The sequence below is a fragment of the Hyperoodon ampullatus genome, assembly GCF_949752795.1.
Source record: "Hyperoodon ampullatus genome assembly, chromosome: 14".
Taxonomy (NCBI): domain Eukaryota; kingdom Metazoa; phylum Chordata; class Mammalia; order Artiodactyla; family Ziphiidae; genus Hyperoodon; species Hyperoodon ampullatus.
The window spans coordinates 38,616,811-38,632,546 of NC_136927.1; the positions used below are offsets into that span (position 1 = coordinate 38,616,811).

The window sequence follows — 15,736 nt, forward strand, 5'->3', positions numbered from 1 at the left end:
CATGCAGGTGGAGGGTGGGGTAGGAGGGGACGTTTGCTGAACAAGAGTTATATCAACCACAAAGCACATCCATACACCCTCACCCCTGTACTCACACACGTAAGATGTACGTTGTCATACACGCTCAGGGGGCCTGAACACCTGGCACGTCACCCAGGTTCACACATGCACAGCAACATTCCAGTGTCTGGTCATGGTAAAATCATCTCCTGGGGTGTCCAAACCTGGAGTCATAAGCAACAGCTGCATATATCTTAAATGCTTATCTAATCTTTTTAAAAAAATCAGCTTTTGAAATGGAAAAAGTCTTGTATCGACATGGTTAAATCTCAGAAACACAGTGTACAGAAGTTGCAAAAAAATATGTACAGTAGGATACGAAGTAAATAAATAAATACTAGTTAATTTTAAACACATGCAAAACAATGCCATATGTAAGAGAGTTTTAAAAGTACATGAGAATGGTTAATTATCAAATATCAAATTTAGGGTGACAGTTACTTCTGGGGAAGGAGGGAGGCCAAGGGTGAGGGAGGGAGTTATCAGTTATATTTGTGATGTTTTATTTCTTAAGCTGGGTTCTGGGCACATGGGTGCTTTGTTGTATTATTCTCTCTACTTTTTGTTTTAATGCCTGAAATGTTTAATAGAACAAGTAATACATGCCCCTGGTTAGAAAATCCCAACTATATCAAAGGCTATAGGATGAGAAGTTTCTCACCCCACATTTCTAGGTTCCTAGCTTCTCTCCTCAGCAGCAGTTGCTGTTCCCAGATTCTTCTGCATCCTTTCTGGAAAATCTTCCTCCTGCCTTTACATGTTCTCCCTTTAAAAATACAAAATGGAAACTACTCTGATGTGCAATTTGCTCTTTAGAAGTTAACTATTTATCTTAGAGCAGTTTTGCTCGTGACCTTAGCTGCACATGGGAATAACCAGGGAAATTCTAAAAGGGACAGACACAGGGACCCCACCCCAGACCAATGGTCTCAGAATCCCTAGGGCAGGGCCCAGGTGTCTGTGGATTTCTCAGGTGCTTCTCACCTACAGCCTGGGTTGGGAACTACTGGCTTAGACTGTGACTCTGATTCTGAAGATTAGAATAGAAGCAGGAACTACAAAACCCAGCGACTTTTGGGGCACACTCTTTTGGTGACTGGGACACAGAGACACACAGCTATAGGGAAGCGTTTGATGAATTCTCTAGACTCTTGGATAGATTACCAATAGTATCCTGAGCTTGACAAAGTGCATCAGCTCTAGATGAGAAATGGCACCTTCTCCAGGGCAACCAGAGGCCCCCTCGTTGCTAGTCTTCACCTAGAACTCAGAGATAACTCTTTCCTCCTCCTTTTATACATATAAATTTTAACAAAAATTAACAAACCGTACCAACCCCAAAAGACATAGGCATACATACATTTTATAGATATTATCAGATGGTAATGATGCACCATCTAACAGTCCCACAGAGAAATAAGTATGCATATTTCCTACATCTTGGCCAGCATTAGGTATTATCACTTTATTTTATTATTGACAATCTGATGGGTGAAAAACAATATATACTTATGTTATTGAACACGTATTGGATTAGTACTGAGATTGGGTATTATTTTATATGATTCTTTGTAGAGACTAGTTGGGCTAGGGATTAAATTTATATGAGAAGCTGCTACAAGCATACCTCGGAGATATTATGGGTTGGGTTACCGACCACTGCAATAAAGTGAATATTGCAATAAATCAAGTCACATGAGTTTTTTTGGTTTCCAAGTGCATATGAAAGTTATGTTTACACTATACTGTAGTCTATTAGTGTGCAATAGCATTATGTCTAAAAAACCAATGTAAACACATTAATTAAAAAATACTTTATTGCCAAAAAAATGCTAACCATCATCTGAGCCTTCAGTGAGGTGTAATCTTTTGCCAGTGGAGGCTCTTGTCTCGATGTTGATGGCTGCTGTCTGATCAGGGTGGTGCTTGCTGGGGTGGCTGTGGCAATTTCCTAAGATAGGACAGTGAAGTTTGATGCATCAAGTGACCCTTCCTTTCACTAATGATTCCTCTGCAGCATGCAATGCTGTCTGATAGCATTTTACCCACAGTAGAACTGCTTTCACAACTGGAGTCAATGCTCTCAAGCCCTGCTGCTGCTTTATCAACTAAGTTATGATTATGTAATATTCTAAATCATTTGTTCTCATTTCAACAATCTTCACCAGGAGTAGTTCCATCTCAAGAAACCACTTTCTTTGCTCATCCATAAGAAGCAACTCCTTACCCATTAAAGTTTTATGAGATTGCAGAAATTCAGTCACATCTTTAGGCTTCACTTCTGTTTCTAGTTCTCTTGCTATTTCCACCACATCTGCAGTTACTTCCTCCACTGATGTCTTGAACCCCTCAAAGTCATCCATGGGGGTTGAAATCAACTTCTTCCAAACTTCTGTTAATATTGATGTTTTGACCTCTTCCCATAAATCACAGATGTTCTTAATGGCATCTAGAATGGTTAATCCTTCCCAAGAGGTTTTCAATTTACTTTGCCCAGATCCATCAGAGGAATCATTATCTATGGAAGCTATAGTCTTAAGAAATGTATTTCTTTTTTTTAAAATTAATTAATTAATTAATTTGTGTGTTTATTTATTTATTTATGGCTGTGTTGGGTCTTTGTTTCTGTGCATGGGCTTTCTCTAGTTGCAGCAAGCAGGGGCCACTCTTCATCGCGGTGCGCGGGCCTCTCACTGTCGTGGCCTCTCTTGTTGAGGAGCACAAGCTCCAGACGTGCAGGCTCAGTAGTTGTGGCTCACGGGCCTAGTTGTTCCGTGGCATGTGGGATCTTCCCAGACCAGGGCTCGAACCTGTGTCCCCTGCATTGGCAGGCAGACTCTCAACCACTGTGCCACCAGGGAAGCCCAAGAAATGTATTTCTTAAATAATAATACTTGAAAGTGAAAATTATTCCTTGATCCATGGGCTACAGAGAATGGATATTGCGTTAGAAGCCGTGAAAACAACATCAATCTCATTGGACATCTCCATCAGAGCTCTTGGGTGACCAGGTGCATTGTCAATGAGCAGTAATATTTTGAAAAGAATCTTTTTTTTCTGAGCAGTAGGTCTCAATTGTGGGCTTAAAATATTCAGTAAACCATGTTGTAAACAGATGTGCTATCATCCAGGCTTTACTGTTCCAGTTATAGAGGACAGGCAGAGTAGATTTAGCATAATTCTTAAGGGCCCTAGGATTTTGGGGATGGTAAATGAGCATTGGCTTCAACTTAAAATCACCAACTAAATTAGCCCCTAATGAAAGAATCAACCAGTCCTTTGAAGCTTTGAAGCCAGGCATTGACTTCTCCTTTCTAGCTATGAAAGTCCTAGATGGTATCTTTTTCCAATATAAGGCTGTTTACTGTAGCCATCTTTGTTAATTATCTGAGTTATATCTTCTGGATGACTTGCTGCAGCTTCTACATCAGCACTTGCTGCTTCATCTTGAACTTTCATGTTATAGAGATGGCTGCTTTTCTTAAGCCTCACGAAACAACTCCTGCTAGCTTCAAACTTTTTTCCTGAAGCTTTCTCATCTCTCTCAGCCTTCATAGAATTGCAGAGAGTTGGGTTTTGCTCTGGATTAGGCTTTGGCTTAAGGGAAGGTTGTGATTGGTTTGATCTTCTATCCATACCACTAAAGCTTTCTCCATATCATCAATAAGGCTGTTTCGCTTTCTTATCATTTGTGTGTTCACTGGAGTAGCACTTTTAATTTCCTTCAAGAACTTTTCATTTGCATGCACAGTTTGGCTAACTGTTTGGTGCAAGAGGCCTAGCTTTCAGCCTGTCTCAGCTTGTGACAAGCTTTCCTCACTAAGCCTAATCATTTTAATTTTAATTTAAAATGGGAGCCTTGTGACTCTTCCTTTCACTTGAACTTTTAAAGGCCATTGTAGGGTTATTAATGACCTAATTTTAATATAGTTATGTCTTGGAATAGTGAGCCATGAGGAGAGGGAGAGAGATGGGAACAGCCTATTGGTAGAGCAGTCAGAACACACACTACATTTATTGATCAAGTTCACTGTCTTATATGGGCACGGTTTGTGGTGCCCCAATTACAATTGTAATGTCAAGGATCACAGATCACAGATCACCATAACAAATATAGTAATAATGAAAAAGTTTGAAATATTGTGAGAATTACCAAAATGTGACACAGAGACATGAAATGAGCAAATGTTGGCAAAATGGTGCCAATAGATTTGCTTATCACAGAGTTGCCACAAACCTTCAATATATAAAAAATGCAGTATCTGCAAGCGCAGTAAAGCGAAGTGCAATGAAACGACATATGCCTGTATAAAGAAAAAAAGCAATGGAGGCAGTGAAGCAGTGTTCCAGTTTACATTCTGATTTAAGTCTCTGTTTCATGTGCTTTAATTATTATTCATTCCTCCTCTTTCATCTTCGCTGCCCTGCACAGTTTCCTGACATCCTTCAACAAACAGCTTCCAAGATGGCTGGGACTTTGCCCCCCAAAGAATTCCTCCAGGCTGTCTTTGAATCTGTTCGGAACAGCAGTGAGGAGAGCCCCAGCTCTGACCGCAGCCCTGGTGAGTGTTTCTGGGGGTATCTGAGGCCGTGTCATGGCAGCAGTGTTTTGGTTAAGTCCCTGGCTTCAAGAGGACTCCTTGTCCAGGGGACTGGATGCAATGTTTGCAAAGCAGTAGAGTAGCAAAAATCCACAGGACATAGAATTACATCTTTTTTAAAAAAATAAATTTATTTATTCTTTTTTTTTTTGGCTGTGTTGGGTCTTCATTGCCGCGCATGGGCTTTCTCTAGTTGAGGCAAGCAGGGGCTACTCTTCTTGTGGTGCGCGGGCTTCTCATTGTCGTGGCTTCTCTTGCTGCAGAGCACGGGCTCTAGAGCCCAGGCTCAGTAGTTGTGGCTCATGGGCTTAGTTGCTCCTGGGCATGTGGGATCTTCCCGGGCCAGGGATTGAACCCATGTCCCCTACATTGGCAGGCAGATTCTTAACCCCTGAGCCACCAGGGAAGCCCAGAATTACATCTTTGTAAAGTGATTTGGAATCACATCTTGCACTCCTTACCCAGGCCAGTAGGTTTAATGGGTGAACATGAGCAACAAACATTTCAAAACAATTGATTTAAGGACCAAAATGGCTGTGTGGCTGTGAATTGCCGTGCTGGGGCCAGGCTGACTGGATTTGGATCCCAGGGCTGCCACTTATGGGCTGTGTGACTTTGGGTAAGCTCTTTAACCTCTCTGTGCCTTGGGTTTTATCCTCCGTAAAATGGGGATAATGAAAATCCCTACCTCATTAGATTATCGTGCAGGTTGGTGGGTTTTAAACTTATAAACATGTACACAACAGTGCCTGGCATGTAGGAAATGCTCAGTAAGTATTAGATATGATTACAAGTATTATTGTGCACCTACTGAGTGCAGACTTGTGCCAGGCAGGAGGGGACAAAGTTAACCAGACCCAAGAATAATTGTAATAATAAAAGTAATCTGTGCTTACTTTCTTTCCTGCAACAAATAATTTTTGAGCACTGACTGTGTGAACAAAACAAAAACCCCTGCCCTCATAGAGCTTACTTTCAGATGGGGTTGGGGGTAGCCAGACCATAAATTACAGACATAAGTGAAGTACGTAGTATGTTGTGTGATGAGTATCAAGAAGGAAAATAAAGCAAAGGACAGGAGTCAGGGAGTTTGGGATGTGGGGCTGTCATTTGAAAGGAGAACACAGTTAAGGAAGGGCTCACTAAGGTGATGTTTAAGAAAAGACCCAAGGCAGTGTGGGAGTGGGCCCAGTGGGGACCTGAAGGTAGAGTCTTCTGGGCAGAAGGAGTGTGACAGGAGTGGGGGAGGAAGGAGGAATGAGGGGCAGTGTGGCTGGAGTGGGGTCTTATCTCCTTGTAGAGGAGACCCGAAGGTGGGGTTTCATGGTGGCATCGAGCACGGAAATGTCATGATCGGACTGATGTTCACCTTGGGTCGTCGCCTCTCTGTGCATTGTCTCGTCCTCACCTCTGTCTATGGGGTGGGCAGTATGCTTTCTCCCATTTAACAAAGGAGAATGAGGTTTAGAGAGATTAAGAGATTTGGCCAAAGTCTCAGAGTTAGTCAATGGAAGCTCTTGGAATTGAACCCAAAGAAGGTGATGTTCACCACTAGCCGGTACGGTCCTTGCTGCCTAGCAGTCCGGTTGTCATATCGCTGCGCTCCTACTCTCTGCCTGGGGATACGTGAAAGTAAGACTTTCCGCCCTTGGGGGAGGATGCGCTTAGCTCCAGTGCTTAATTGGAGTTTTCTTTAGTTGGTTCTGGGTATTAATTACTGCTGTGCTTATAGTCATTAGCAGAATTACTACTTGGTTTCATTTTCATTTTAGTTAATTTTTGTGTGCGTTGATTCATTCAATGAATATTTCCTGAATACCTACTATGTGTCAGGCCCTATTCTAAGCCCCAGGAATACAGAGTGATAAGACCAAGTCCCTGCTGTACTTTTTTTTTTTTTTTTTTTTTTTTTTTGCGGTACGCGGGCCTCTCCCGTTGCGGAGCACAGGCTCCGGACGCGCAGGCTCAGCGGCCATGGCTCACGGGCCCAGCCGCTCCGCGGCACGTGGGATCTTCCCAGACCGGGGCACGAACCCGTGTCCCCTACATCGGCAGGCGGACTCTCAACCACCGCGCCACTAGGGAAGTCCCCCTGCTGTACTTTTAAACCATTCTGTTCTCTAATTCTGTACTTTCACTGAATCCTGCTTTCATTGGAAAGTGGGGCAAAGGGAGTCTAGGAGAGGTGGGTCTTTTGTCTCCTCCAAGTGGTTTGTGATAGAGATGTTTGAGGACCAGACATGTACCTTTGACCTGGTCCAGTTCTGCCTCTTGATTAGAGTCCAGTGAATTTCCATTTAAGATGCAGTGAAAGGGGCGTGGCCACAGGCTTGGGAAGTGCCCAGCCCCGGGTGGCTCTGGTGAGTCTGTCAGCATCAGGGGTTGTCAGCTCCTAAGATAAGAAACCCAGGATTGCTCTTAAGGCAAAGGTTTTCTCTCAGGTTGGGCACATCTGGGCCAGCAAAGACAATATCTCATTTGTGTGTTGCTGAGAAAGTGGTTTGACTAGGTATGGTTCAGCTTACCCAGGACTGATATGGATGGGTTTCTCCTGTTGCCAAGGAAAATGTAAGAGACCCATTTCTCCTCTGTCCTGGGATGGGAAGGCCATAGCCTCCACCAAGATTTTTATGGAGGGCAAATCATCTTCCCTTTCCACACTTAGATAGGAGCGCCCCTTCCTTATAATTCTGGAAGCCTTAAGTCTGGGTTGCAAACTCAAATGCATGGGGTGGCTATGGCAGGTAGCCCATATAATAAAAATGGCTAACACGTATTGAGTACTTACTGTATACCTGGCACTGTTCTAAGTGCTTTATAAATAATAACACATTTAGTCCTCACAAAAATTCTATGAGGTAATTTTATACTCATTTTATAGACTAGGAATCTGAGACTAGGAATCTGAGGCACAGAGGGGTTAAATAGCTTTGAATTTGAATCTAAAGCCAGAACTGTTCACCACCACCTCCTATTGCTCTCAAGGCAATTAGCAGTCCAGTCATAATAATGCAAAGCTCCTACTGTGTGTGTGCTTGTGGCTTTGCAAAAAGTTGGCATTTCCATGATTTCACTAGGAAGAAATGGCACAAGTGGGATTCAAACTGGTCCCTGAGTCCCTGAGCTCAGTTTCTACCCTACACTATTTCTCATGGATCAATCCGATTGGAGAACAACATTACTCATTTCAATAAAGAAACAGACTCACATTTCCGGAAATTCTCTTTCCTCTGTTCCTTCCCCATGTCGCCCATTCCTCAGGTTGCCATGGAGTCTCGGCTCCCTCCTCCAGTGACATCATCAAGCTGGCCGAAGCCAACGCCTGCTGGGCCCCCGAGGGCCTGATCTGCCTGGGGGACGATGCGTTCCTCAGGAGCGTGGAGCTGCTGGGGGCCGTCAGGAGCTTCAGCCCAGCTCAGCTGAGGACCCTGAAGGAGAAGGCAGTACAGGTGAAGCCCATCTCAGGGAGGAAGCACTCACAGAGGGAAACCCAACACAGGGTCCCAGCCCTGCTGTGCACAGACCCCTCTCTTTCACTTTCACTTGGGTCATCTTTTTTTTAATTTATTTTTATTTTTTTGCGTTACGCGGGCCTCTCACTGTTGTGGCCTCTCCTGCTGCCGAGCACAGGCTCCGGACGCACAGGCCCAGCGGCCATGGCTCACGGGCCCAGCCGCTCCGCGGCATGCGGGATCTTCCCAGAGCAGGGCTCGAACCTGTATCCCCTGCACTGGCAGGCGGACTCTCAACCACTGCGCCACCAGGGAAGCCCGGGTCATCTTGTTGAAATCTCACTGCATCCGTTCAGAGCCATAGCTGTGATCTCCGCACCGGAGAGATTTCTAGCTCCTCCCTCTTAGGGCTCTGGCCGGGAATGAGATGTGTCTTGGCATCTAAGGTACGCTCAGTAAATCAAATTCCGTGGATGCTCTGGTGCCTCTGACTGAGGTGGTTTCCAGGAATTGTGCCTTTTCTTTCTCCACTCGGAGAACCCCACTGCTGCTTGCAGGAGGTTTTCTCAGAATCTGTTGCAGAGTCACCTGAAAACAGAGCAGAAATGAATAAAAAGAGGACTAGAAGTAATTTGCCATCTTTATAAAGATCACTTTGAGTGGCTTCTCTCAGCTATTAGGATGGTTGTGGACTGTATAGTTACCCTTGTGGGGTTAAGACATTAAATTCCTTAAACTGATAATTTTTTATGAGTAATCCAAGTTTATTGTAGAAAAGTCAGAAAATAATAAAGAAGAAAATCAGTCATAATCTTTTACCCAGAGGTAAGCGCTTGTTAATATTTTGGTATGTTCATCTGAAGCTTCCCAGACTTCTGTGTATGTGTGTAAAATATATTTATATATTTCATACATACGTATATATGCTACAAAATATAGCATCACAGTCACCTCCTATTCAATAGCTTGCTGTCCACACCAACAGTGTATAGTGCATATTTTTATATATCAGAAATATAAATCTATATCAGTATTTTAAATAGCTATATAATACTTCACTTTATGGCTGGTTTTTATTTATTTAACCAGTTGGTAGACTTTTAGATTGTTTATTTTTTTAAGGCCTCAAGGTGCATATTTATACATATTTCTTTGGCCACTTGTCTTATTATTTACTTAGGCTAGATTCCCAGAGATGGAATTTCTGAGTCAAAGAGTTTAAATATTTTAAAAGCTTTTGACACACGTAGCCAGATTCCCCTCTAAAAAGCATGTACTGATTTACATTCTCAACACCAGCAAATGAGGGTATCCTGTACCCCATATCTTTCCAATTCTCTTTACTCCCTGTCCATATGCTCAGCCAATTTAGTATTCTTTGATTGTTGTTAACATACATTTCTTTAATTGTGCCTGAGACTGAACTTTTCCCATATGTTTATTTCTTCTTTTGTGAATTTCCTGTTCATGTCTTTTGTCTGTTAAAAAAATAATAGATGTAGTCATCGTTTTCTTCTTGGTTTCTAAGAGAAGTTTATATATTAAAGAAATTTACCCTGTGTCTGTTTCAACTACTGTCAGTAATGGTCAGTCTAATCTGGCTTTTTTTTTTCACCTGAAGGTTTGGGACATACCTTCGTACTGGAGAGAGTACCATCTCGTCTCCCTGGGGCGCATTGTTCTGGCTCTTACTGAGAGCGAGCTCAAGCAGTTGGATCTCAGCTCCATCGACACTGTGGCTTCCCTCAGCCAGCAGACAGAGTGGACCCCAGGGCAGGTAAGTAGATGTTGCTGGATCTTTCAAATATTCTACTTCTGTCTTAATTTTGTGTATATTTTCCTTTACATCCTAGAACATACTTAATAGTATTTATAATAGTAGCTTTAAAAACCTTTCCTGCTAATTCCATCATAATTGTCATTTCTGAGACTCTTTCTGTTAGTTAATTTTTCCCGTAGTTATGGGTCGTATTTTCTTATTTGCAAGTCTAGTAATTTTGACGGGCTGATGGGCATTGTAAATTTTACATCTTTGAGCACCCACCCAATTTAGTGGTACTCCTTTAAAGAGTACTGGGCTTTGTTCTGGCATACACTTAAATTACTTTTAGATCAGTATGATCATTTTGAGGCTTCCCTTTGAGCATTATAAGGGTGAGTCTAGACTGAGCTTTATTCTGTGGTTAATTTATCCCCATCACTGAGACATGATTCTTCTGAGGACTCTATCCAATGCTCCGTGTATTTCAAGACTTCTTCTTTCTGGCTGGTGGGAATGTGAACTCTTTCCAGCTCCACGTGAGCTCTGAGAATTGCTTTCTGATGCCTTTTTTGATATTTATGTGGAGTTTCATTCCTTGCATGTGATCAGCACTCAGCCAGACTTGAGAAGACCTCTTTGCAGATTTCTGGAGCTCGCTCTCTCTCTCCCCGTGCAGTTTCTTCCTCTCCAGTACTTTGCCCAACACGTTATAGGATCCCTGGCCTCTCTGAACTTGGATCTCTGTATCCTCAACTCAGCCTGACCGCTGGGCTTTTTGGGGTTCCCTTTCCTGCTCCATAGCCTGGAAGCTGCCTCTGGGCAGAGAGCAAGGGCAATTGTGGGGCTCACCTGATTTGTCTTCCTTCTTGCAGGATTATAGGCCTGTGCTCCCTGTTGTCCAGTGTCTAAATACAGTTGTTTCATATACTTTGTTCACTTCATGGTGAGAGGGTGATTCCTGTGTCAGTTATTTCTTCACGGGCTAAAGAAGAAGTTCTGTCCAGAATTTAGTTGTTTCAACTGGGAGGGAAGTTAATCCACTGTATTGCTAGAAAGGGGAGTCTTAGTTGCTCTGTGTTGACTTCATTCTCAGGCAGCCCTCCCTCAGCTGTTGTTTTCAGCACTAGGCTTATGTATCATGTAATTAGCAACCCCAGAAAAAAGTGCCCCTTTCTCATTAATTTTTGAAACAGTCCCAGCATTGACTCCAATCATGCAATTGCCCAGCCCTAAACTATCTGGTCAGGATTAGAATATGTGGGTTGGCCTGGCATGCACCAGGGAGTGGAATCCATCTCACCAGGACCATATGAACTGAGGACGGGGAACACGTGTGTCGTAACGATCCCCAAAGATGTCCACATCCTCATCCCTGGAGCCTGTGCCTATGTTACCTTATGTGGCAAAAGGGACTTTGCAGATGTGATTAGGTTAAGGGTCTTGAGATGGGAGATGATCCTGGTGGGCCCAACATAATCACAAGGGTCCTTAGAAAGGACCACAGGTACAGAAGGTGATGTGACAGTGGAAGCAGAGGGACAAGGGACACACTGAGAGATTTGAAGGTGCAGTGCTGCTGGTTTTGAAGATGGAAGATGGGACTCTGAGTCAAGGAGTTCAGTCAGCCTCTAGAAGCTAAAACAGACAGGGAAATGAATTCTCTCTAGAGCCTCCGGAACGAACACATCTTGCTGACCCATTTTAGGACTTAAGACCCCCAGAACTGTAAAAGAATATATCCGTGTTGTTTCAGGCCACTAAGTTTGTGGTAATTTGTTACAGCAGCAAGAGGAAATGAGCACAGGTGGTTCACCAAAGGAAAAGCATGGTGTTATCAAAGGGAGAATGGATGCTGGGCAAGCAAAACCAAGGCATGTCCCCTACTCTCATGAGCTTTTTGTAATCAGGATTGCCATGTCACATGACTCTGGGTGGCACTATTCAAATAGAACATGGTGTGAATTGTGCCCCCCTGGAGTTAGGTACCATGGAGGTCCTGGCCATAAGGATTGAGTTAATACATGTTAAATATGGTGAACAGTGCCTGCGACATAGTAGTCAACAAAAATTAGTTGTCTTCATTGTTGTCATCAGCATATTGTCATCGTCACACTCCCTCTCTGGCAGTTTAACACCTTCCTCACTTGCAAGGTGAGGGGGTTGGACCCCCAAGTCTGCAGTTCCTTCTACCCTGACATTCTACAATCCTGGGGTTCCGGGACACTAAAACTGGTTTTGACTGGTTTGAGAAGTGCCACATCACACTTCCAATATTAAAATCATTCTATTTGCAGTCTGGGAGAAAACAGAAAAATATATCCAACTTAGAAACTAGAGTATCTCTTTCCCTTTTTACCAATTTTCAATTCCCATGGATGGCAGTGAGATTTATCAATATGTTTGAAGAGGATATGAAAACCAACATTTGCAAATATCATCTGCAGTCAGTTCCTCAACTTTAGCTCCCCATCAAACGCTTAAATGCATGTTTCTAGATTAATAGTCAGACCTGGCGGAACTACATTAACAGATAGTTCAGCTTAAAAACCAATATAAAGGGAAAAAAACTATTACAGAAGCCAGAGGGATGAACAGAGAGATTGAAATCTTACAGCTCTTCACTTTTCAGTGGTTAATATTGCCTAAAAGTGTTGGTATTAATTGTCTTGGAATCATTACAGATAAAGTGCTCCAGTCACTCAAGGAAATATATTTTAGCTTATCACCTTGCAGGCTGAGCTTGCATTTTCCAGGTTCCAGTGGTGAGGACAATTTAATATCACATCTTCAAAGTAATTTTATTTGAATTGTATTTTTGTACTTTCATTTTAAAATGGGCATGCCTGATGGTTGGGGGGCACAGATTGCTATGAGTCAATGAGTGAAACCTGATTATGAAGACTTAATAAGAAAAGTTCAAAAGCTAACTTGAATCTCCATCTTTCCTTGATCCCCAAACATCTTCACTGGCCCTGAAGTCAGACTGCCCAGGTTGTAATCCTAGAACCATTATCTACTGCTGTGTAACCTTGGCATAGTTACTTAACCTCTCTGTGCCTCAGTTTCCTCATCTGTGAAATAGAGATAATATTAATATTTACTTCCTAGGGGTGTTTGTGAGGATTAGATGAGGCAGTATGTGTAAATGGTCAAAACAGTGTTGGCATACAGTAAGCATTCAATAAATATTAGCTATTATTATTTTAGATGCACATTGCCATTCAAAGACATTTAAATCTAAACATTGTGTTACTGAAATTCACTTACAGTACCTGGGAGCTTTGTAATCATTGAGGGGAAACTTCATGAAGACACTGACCAGTCCAGTTTGCAGAGACATGGGAAATCTCTCTGAAGCCAGTCCGTCACATGATGGCAATAATCTGATGCCATTTCGAAGGAGTATATATTGCCTACAACTTCTATAGCTCACTCATTCAGATGTTCATTCATTAATTCAAAAAGTACTTATTATTCCCAAAGTACCCTGATATGGGCCAGGCATTGTATCAGGTACTAGGGATGCAGGAGTGAACTAGCTGGATATGGTCTTTGTCTTTGGAGATTCTACTGGGTGATACAGATGAAAAGTTGAGTGACCAAGGTGAAACATTTAATAAATTTTGATAAGTGATAAGCAGAAAATGGACAAGGTGCTAATGGAAATAGTGGGGAGGGAAGCTGCTTGGGATGGGGGAACCCAGGAAGTCTTCTCTGAGCAGGTAGCATTTAAACAGACCTGAGGGATAGAGAGACAACAGCCACATGAAAAGTGGAATCCCATTGCAGCATTTCACAATCTTTGCCAATACTTTTTCTTAACACTGGAGTGATCTATAGTGTGTGATGGGATGGACTGACATTAAAGGGAGATGGGAAGATTCACTGTATCCCTGTGACCCTCACTTCCATTCAGGAGATGTTCGTCCTTGGAGGTCTCTTCCCTATCTTTGCCTTGTGAGCTCTGGCTCTTTTGTAATCTTCTGCATCTGCCTCCATGAGCCCTGAGGAGCCAGACAATTATATAGCTCATCTTCAAGAGATTGACTTGGGTCCTTCCTCAGGTCCAACATATCTGGATCAAATTAATCAGGGTTAATCCAGTTACAAGTGACAGAAAACCCAACTAAAAGTGTCTTGAACAAGAATGGAATTGACTCCCATAACTGAGAAGGTCAAGGGTGGAATTAAGGTATGGCTGGATCCAGGGGCTTCAACACTACTGTCAGGAATCGATCTCACACCAATTTTTGACCCTGCTTTCCTTTGTGTGGGCTTTGTTCAGAGGCAGTTTCTTTCTTTCTTTTCTTTTTTTAAAAAATAAATTTATTTATTTATTTTATTTTTGGCTGCATTCGGTCTTCGTTGCTGTGCGTGGGCTTTCTCTAGTTGCAGTGAGGGGGGGCTCCTCTTCATTGCGGTGCACGGGCTTCTCATTGTGGTGGCTTCTCATTGTGGTGGCTTCTCTTCTTGCGGAGCACGGCCTCTAGGCACACGGGCTTCAGTAGTTGTGGCACGCGGGCTCAGTAGTTGTGGTGCACAGGCTTAGTTGCTCCGTGGCATGTGGGATCTTCCCGGACCAGGGATTGAACCTGCATCCCCTGCATTAGCAGGCAGATTCTTAACCACTGTGCAACCAGGGAAGTCCCCAGAGGCAGTTTCTTTCCATGTGTTGAGTTCTAGCAGATTCAGGTGTTTGTCCTTCCAAGGTCCAGTCCACAGTAAAGAAAGCTCTTCTCTTCTAATTGCTCCAACCAAAGTCCTGGTTGGTTTTGACTGGATCACATGCCTAATCTAGAACCAGTCACTGCAGCCAGGCTAGGAGACAAACTGACTGACCAGGACTAGGCCATAGCATCACCTCTGGAACTCAGATTGCAGTTAGCTCCAATTGAACCACATGAAGTGAGAGAGTAGGCGGTCTGGCTCTCCAGGGAAAGTCGTGAATAATGAATGGTCACTATACTAAAATTACAGGGACCCTACACTACACATCAGCCCCTAAATCAAAGCTCGTTGAAGAGATTCCTGTGTGGTTTTTTAACGCCAAAGGAGTTAACATACTACTCCCTGGCATTGAAGAGTGAGAGGCAAACCTCTTTCAGGGTAGATTTCACGAAGGTAACATTTGACTTGAACTCCCAAATAAAAGGATGGTCGGATTTTAACAGTTGGGAATGCAGGAAGGGCATTTCAGACGGAGGCACTGACTTGAGTAAAGGTGCAAAGGCAGAAAATGACAAGGTTTTGTCAGAAAGCTGTGAAAACAGTTGCTGGAAAAGTCTGGATCCTGATGCAGAAGAACTTAAATGACCAAACTATGTGAAGGTCATGAGTGATGAAGGGAATAAGCCAGCAGATACAGACACAAGGTATAGGTGTCTTTAATATTGGTGAAGGATACAAGAGCTTCACAGCCTAAAGATGCCTCCATAGATCAGGGAACATACTCTGTAGAAGCAGGACCTTCAGGAGGCTAACCTGGATGAGCGGCTGGGATGATTTGGAGCGGGGGGTATGTTCGGAGGAGTAGGGTGGGCGATCAGTCAGGAGGCTGGCTCCGTTATCCCCTCAGACCTTGGGGTCTTGATCATCCCTGGATAGTTCATTTCCTATCCTCCCACATTTTTATAGGCTAAATCCATTCTGCAAGGGTTCCTGGAGGATTCAGGCTATAGTGTCCAGGATCTGAAGAGCTTCCACTTAGTAGGACTTGGTGCAGCCCTGTGTGCCATGAACATCACCGAAATCTCACTTATAAAGATCTCAGAATTCAGGTAACCAAAACACTAGTGTGCAAAATAGCCAATGATTGATTGGTTCGTTCGTTCATTGATTCAGCAAGATGTTCTCTGCTTCCT

The 15,736-nt window shown here is 43.2% G+C and overlaps 1 protein-coding gene across 1 annotated transcript in view; it reads left to right on the forward strand.

Moving 5' to 3' along the window:
- The window catches only part of OTOA (otoancorin), a gene marked incomplete at both ends in the record, with an annotated part of 60,398 nt that overhangs the window by 37,564 nt on the left and 7,098 nt on the right, over positions 1-15,736 (forward strand). Inside the window, 4 exons of the mRNA XM_079720128.1 lie at positions 4,493-4,622; positions 7,923-8,110; positions 9,735-9,890; positions 15,510-15,652. Of these exons, the coding sequence (XP_079576254.1) occupies positions 4,493-4,622; positions 7,923-8,110; positions 9,735-9,890; positions 15,510-15,652 (617 nt within the window). The remainder of the gene's footprint in view (positions 1-4,492; positions 4,623-7,922; positions 8,111-9,734; positions 9,891-15,509; positions 15,653-15,736) is intronic.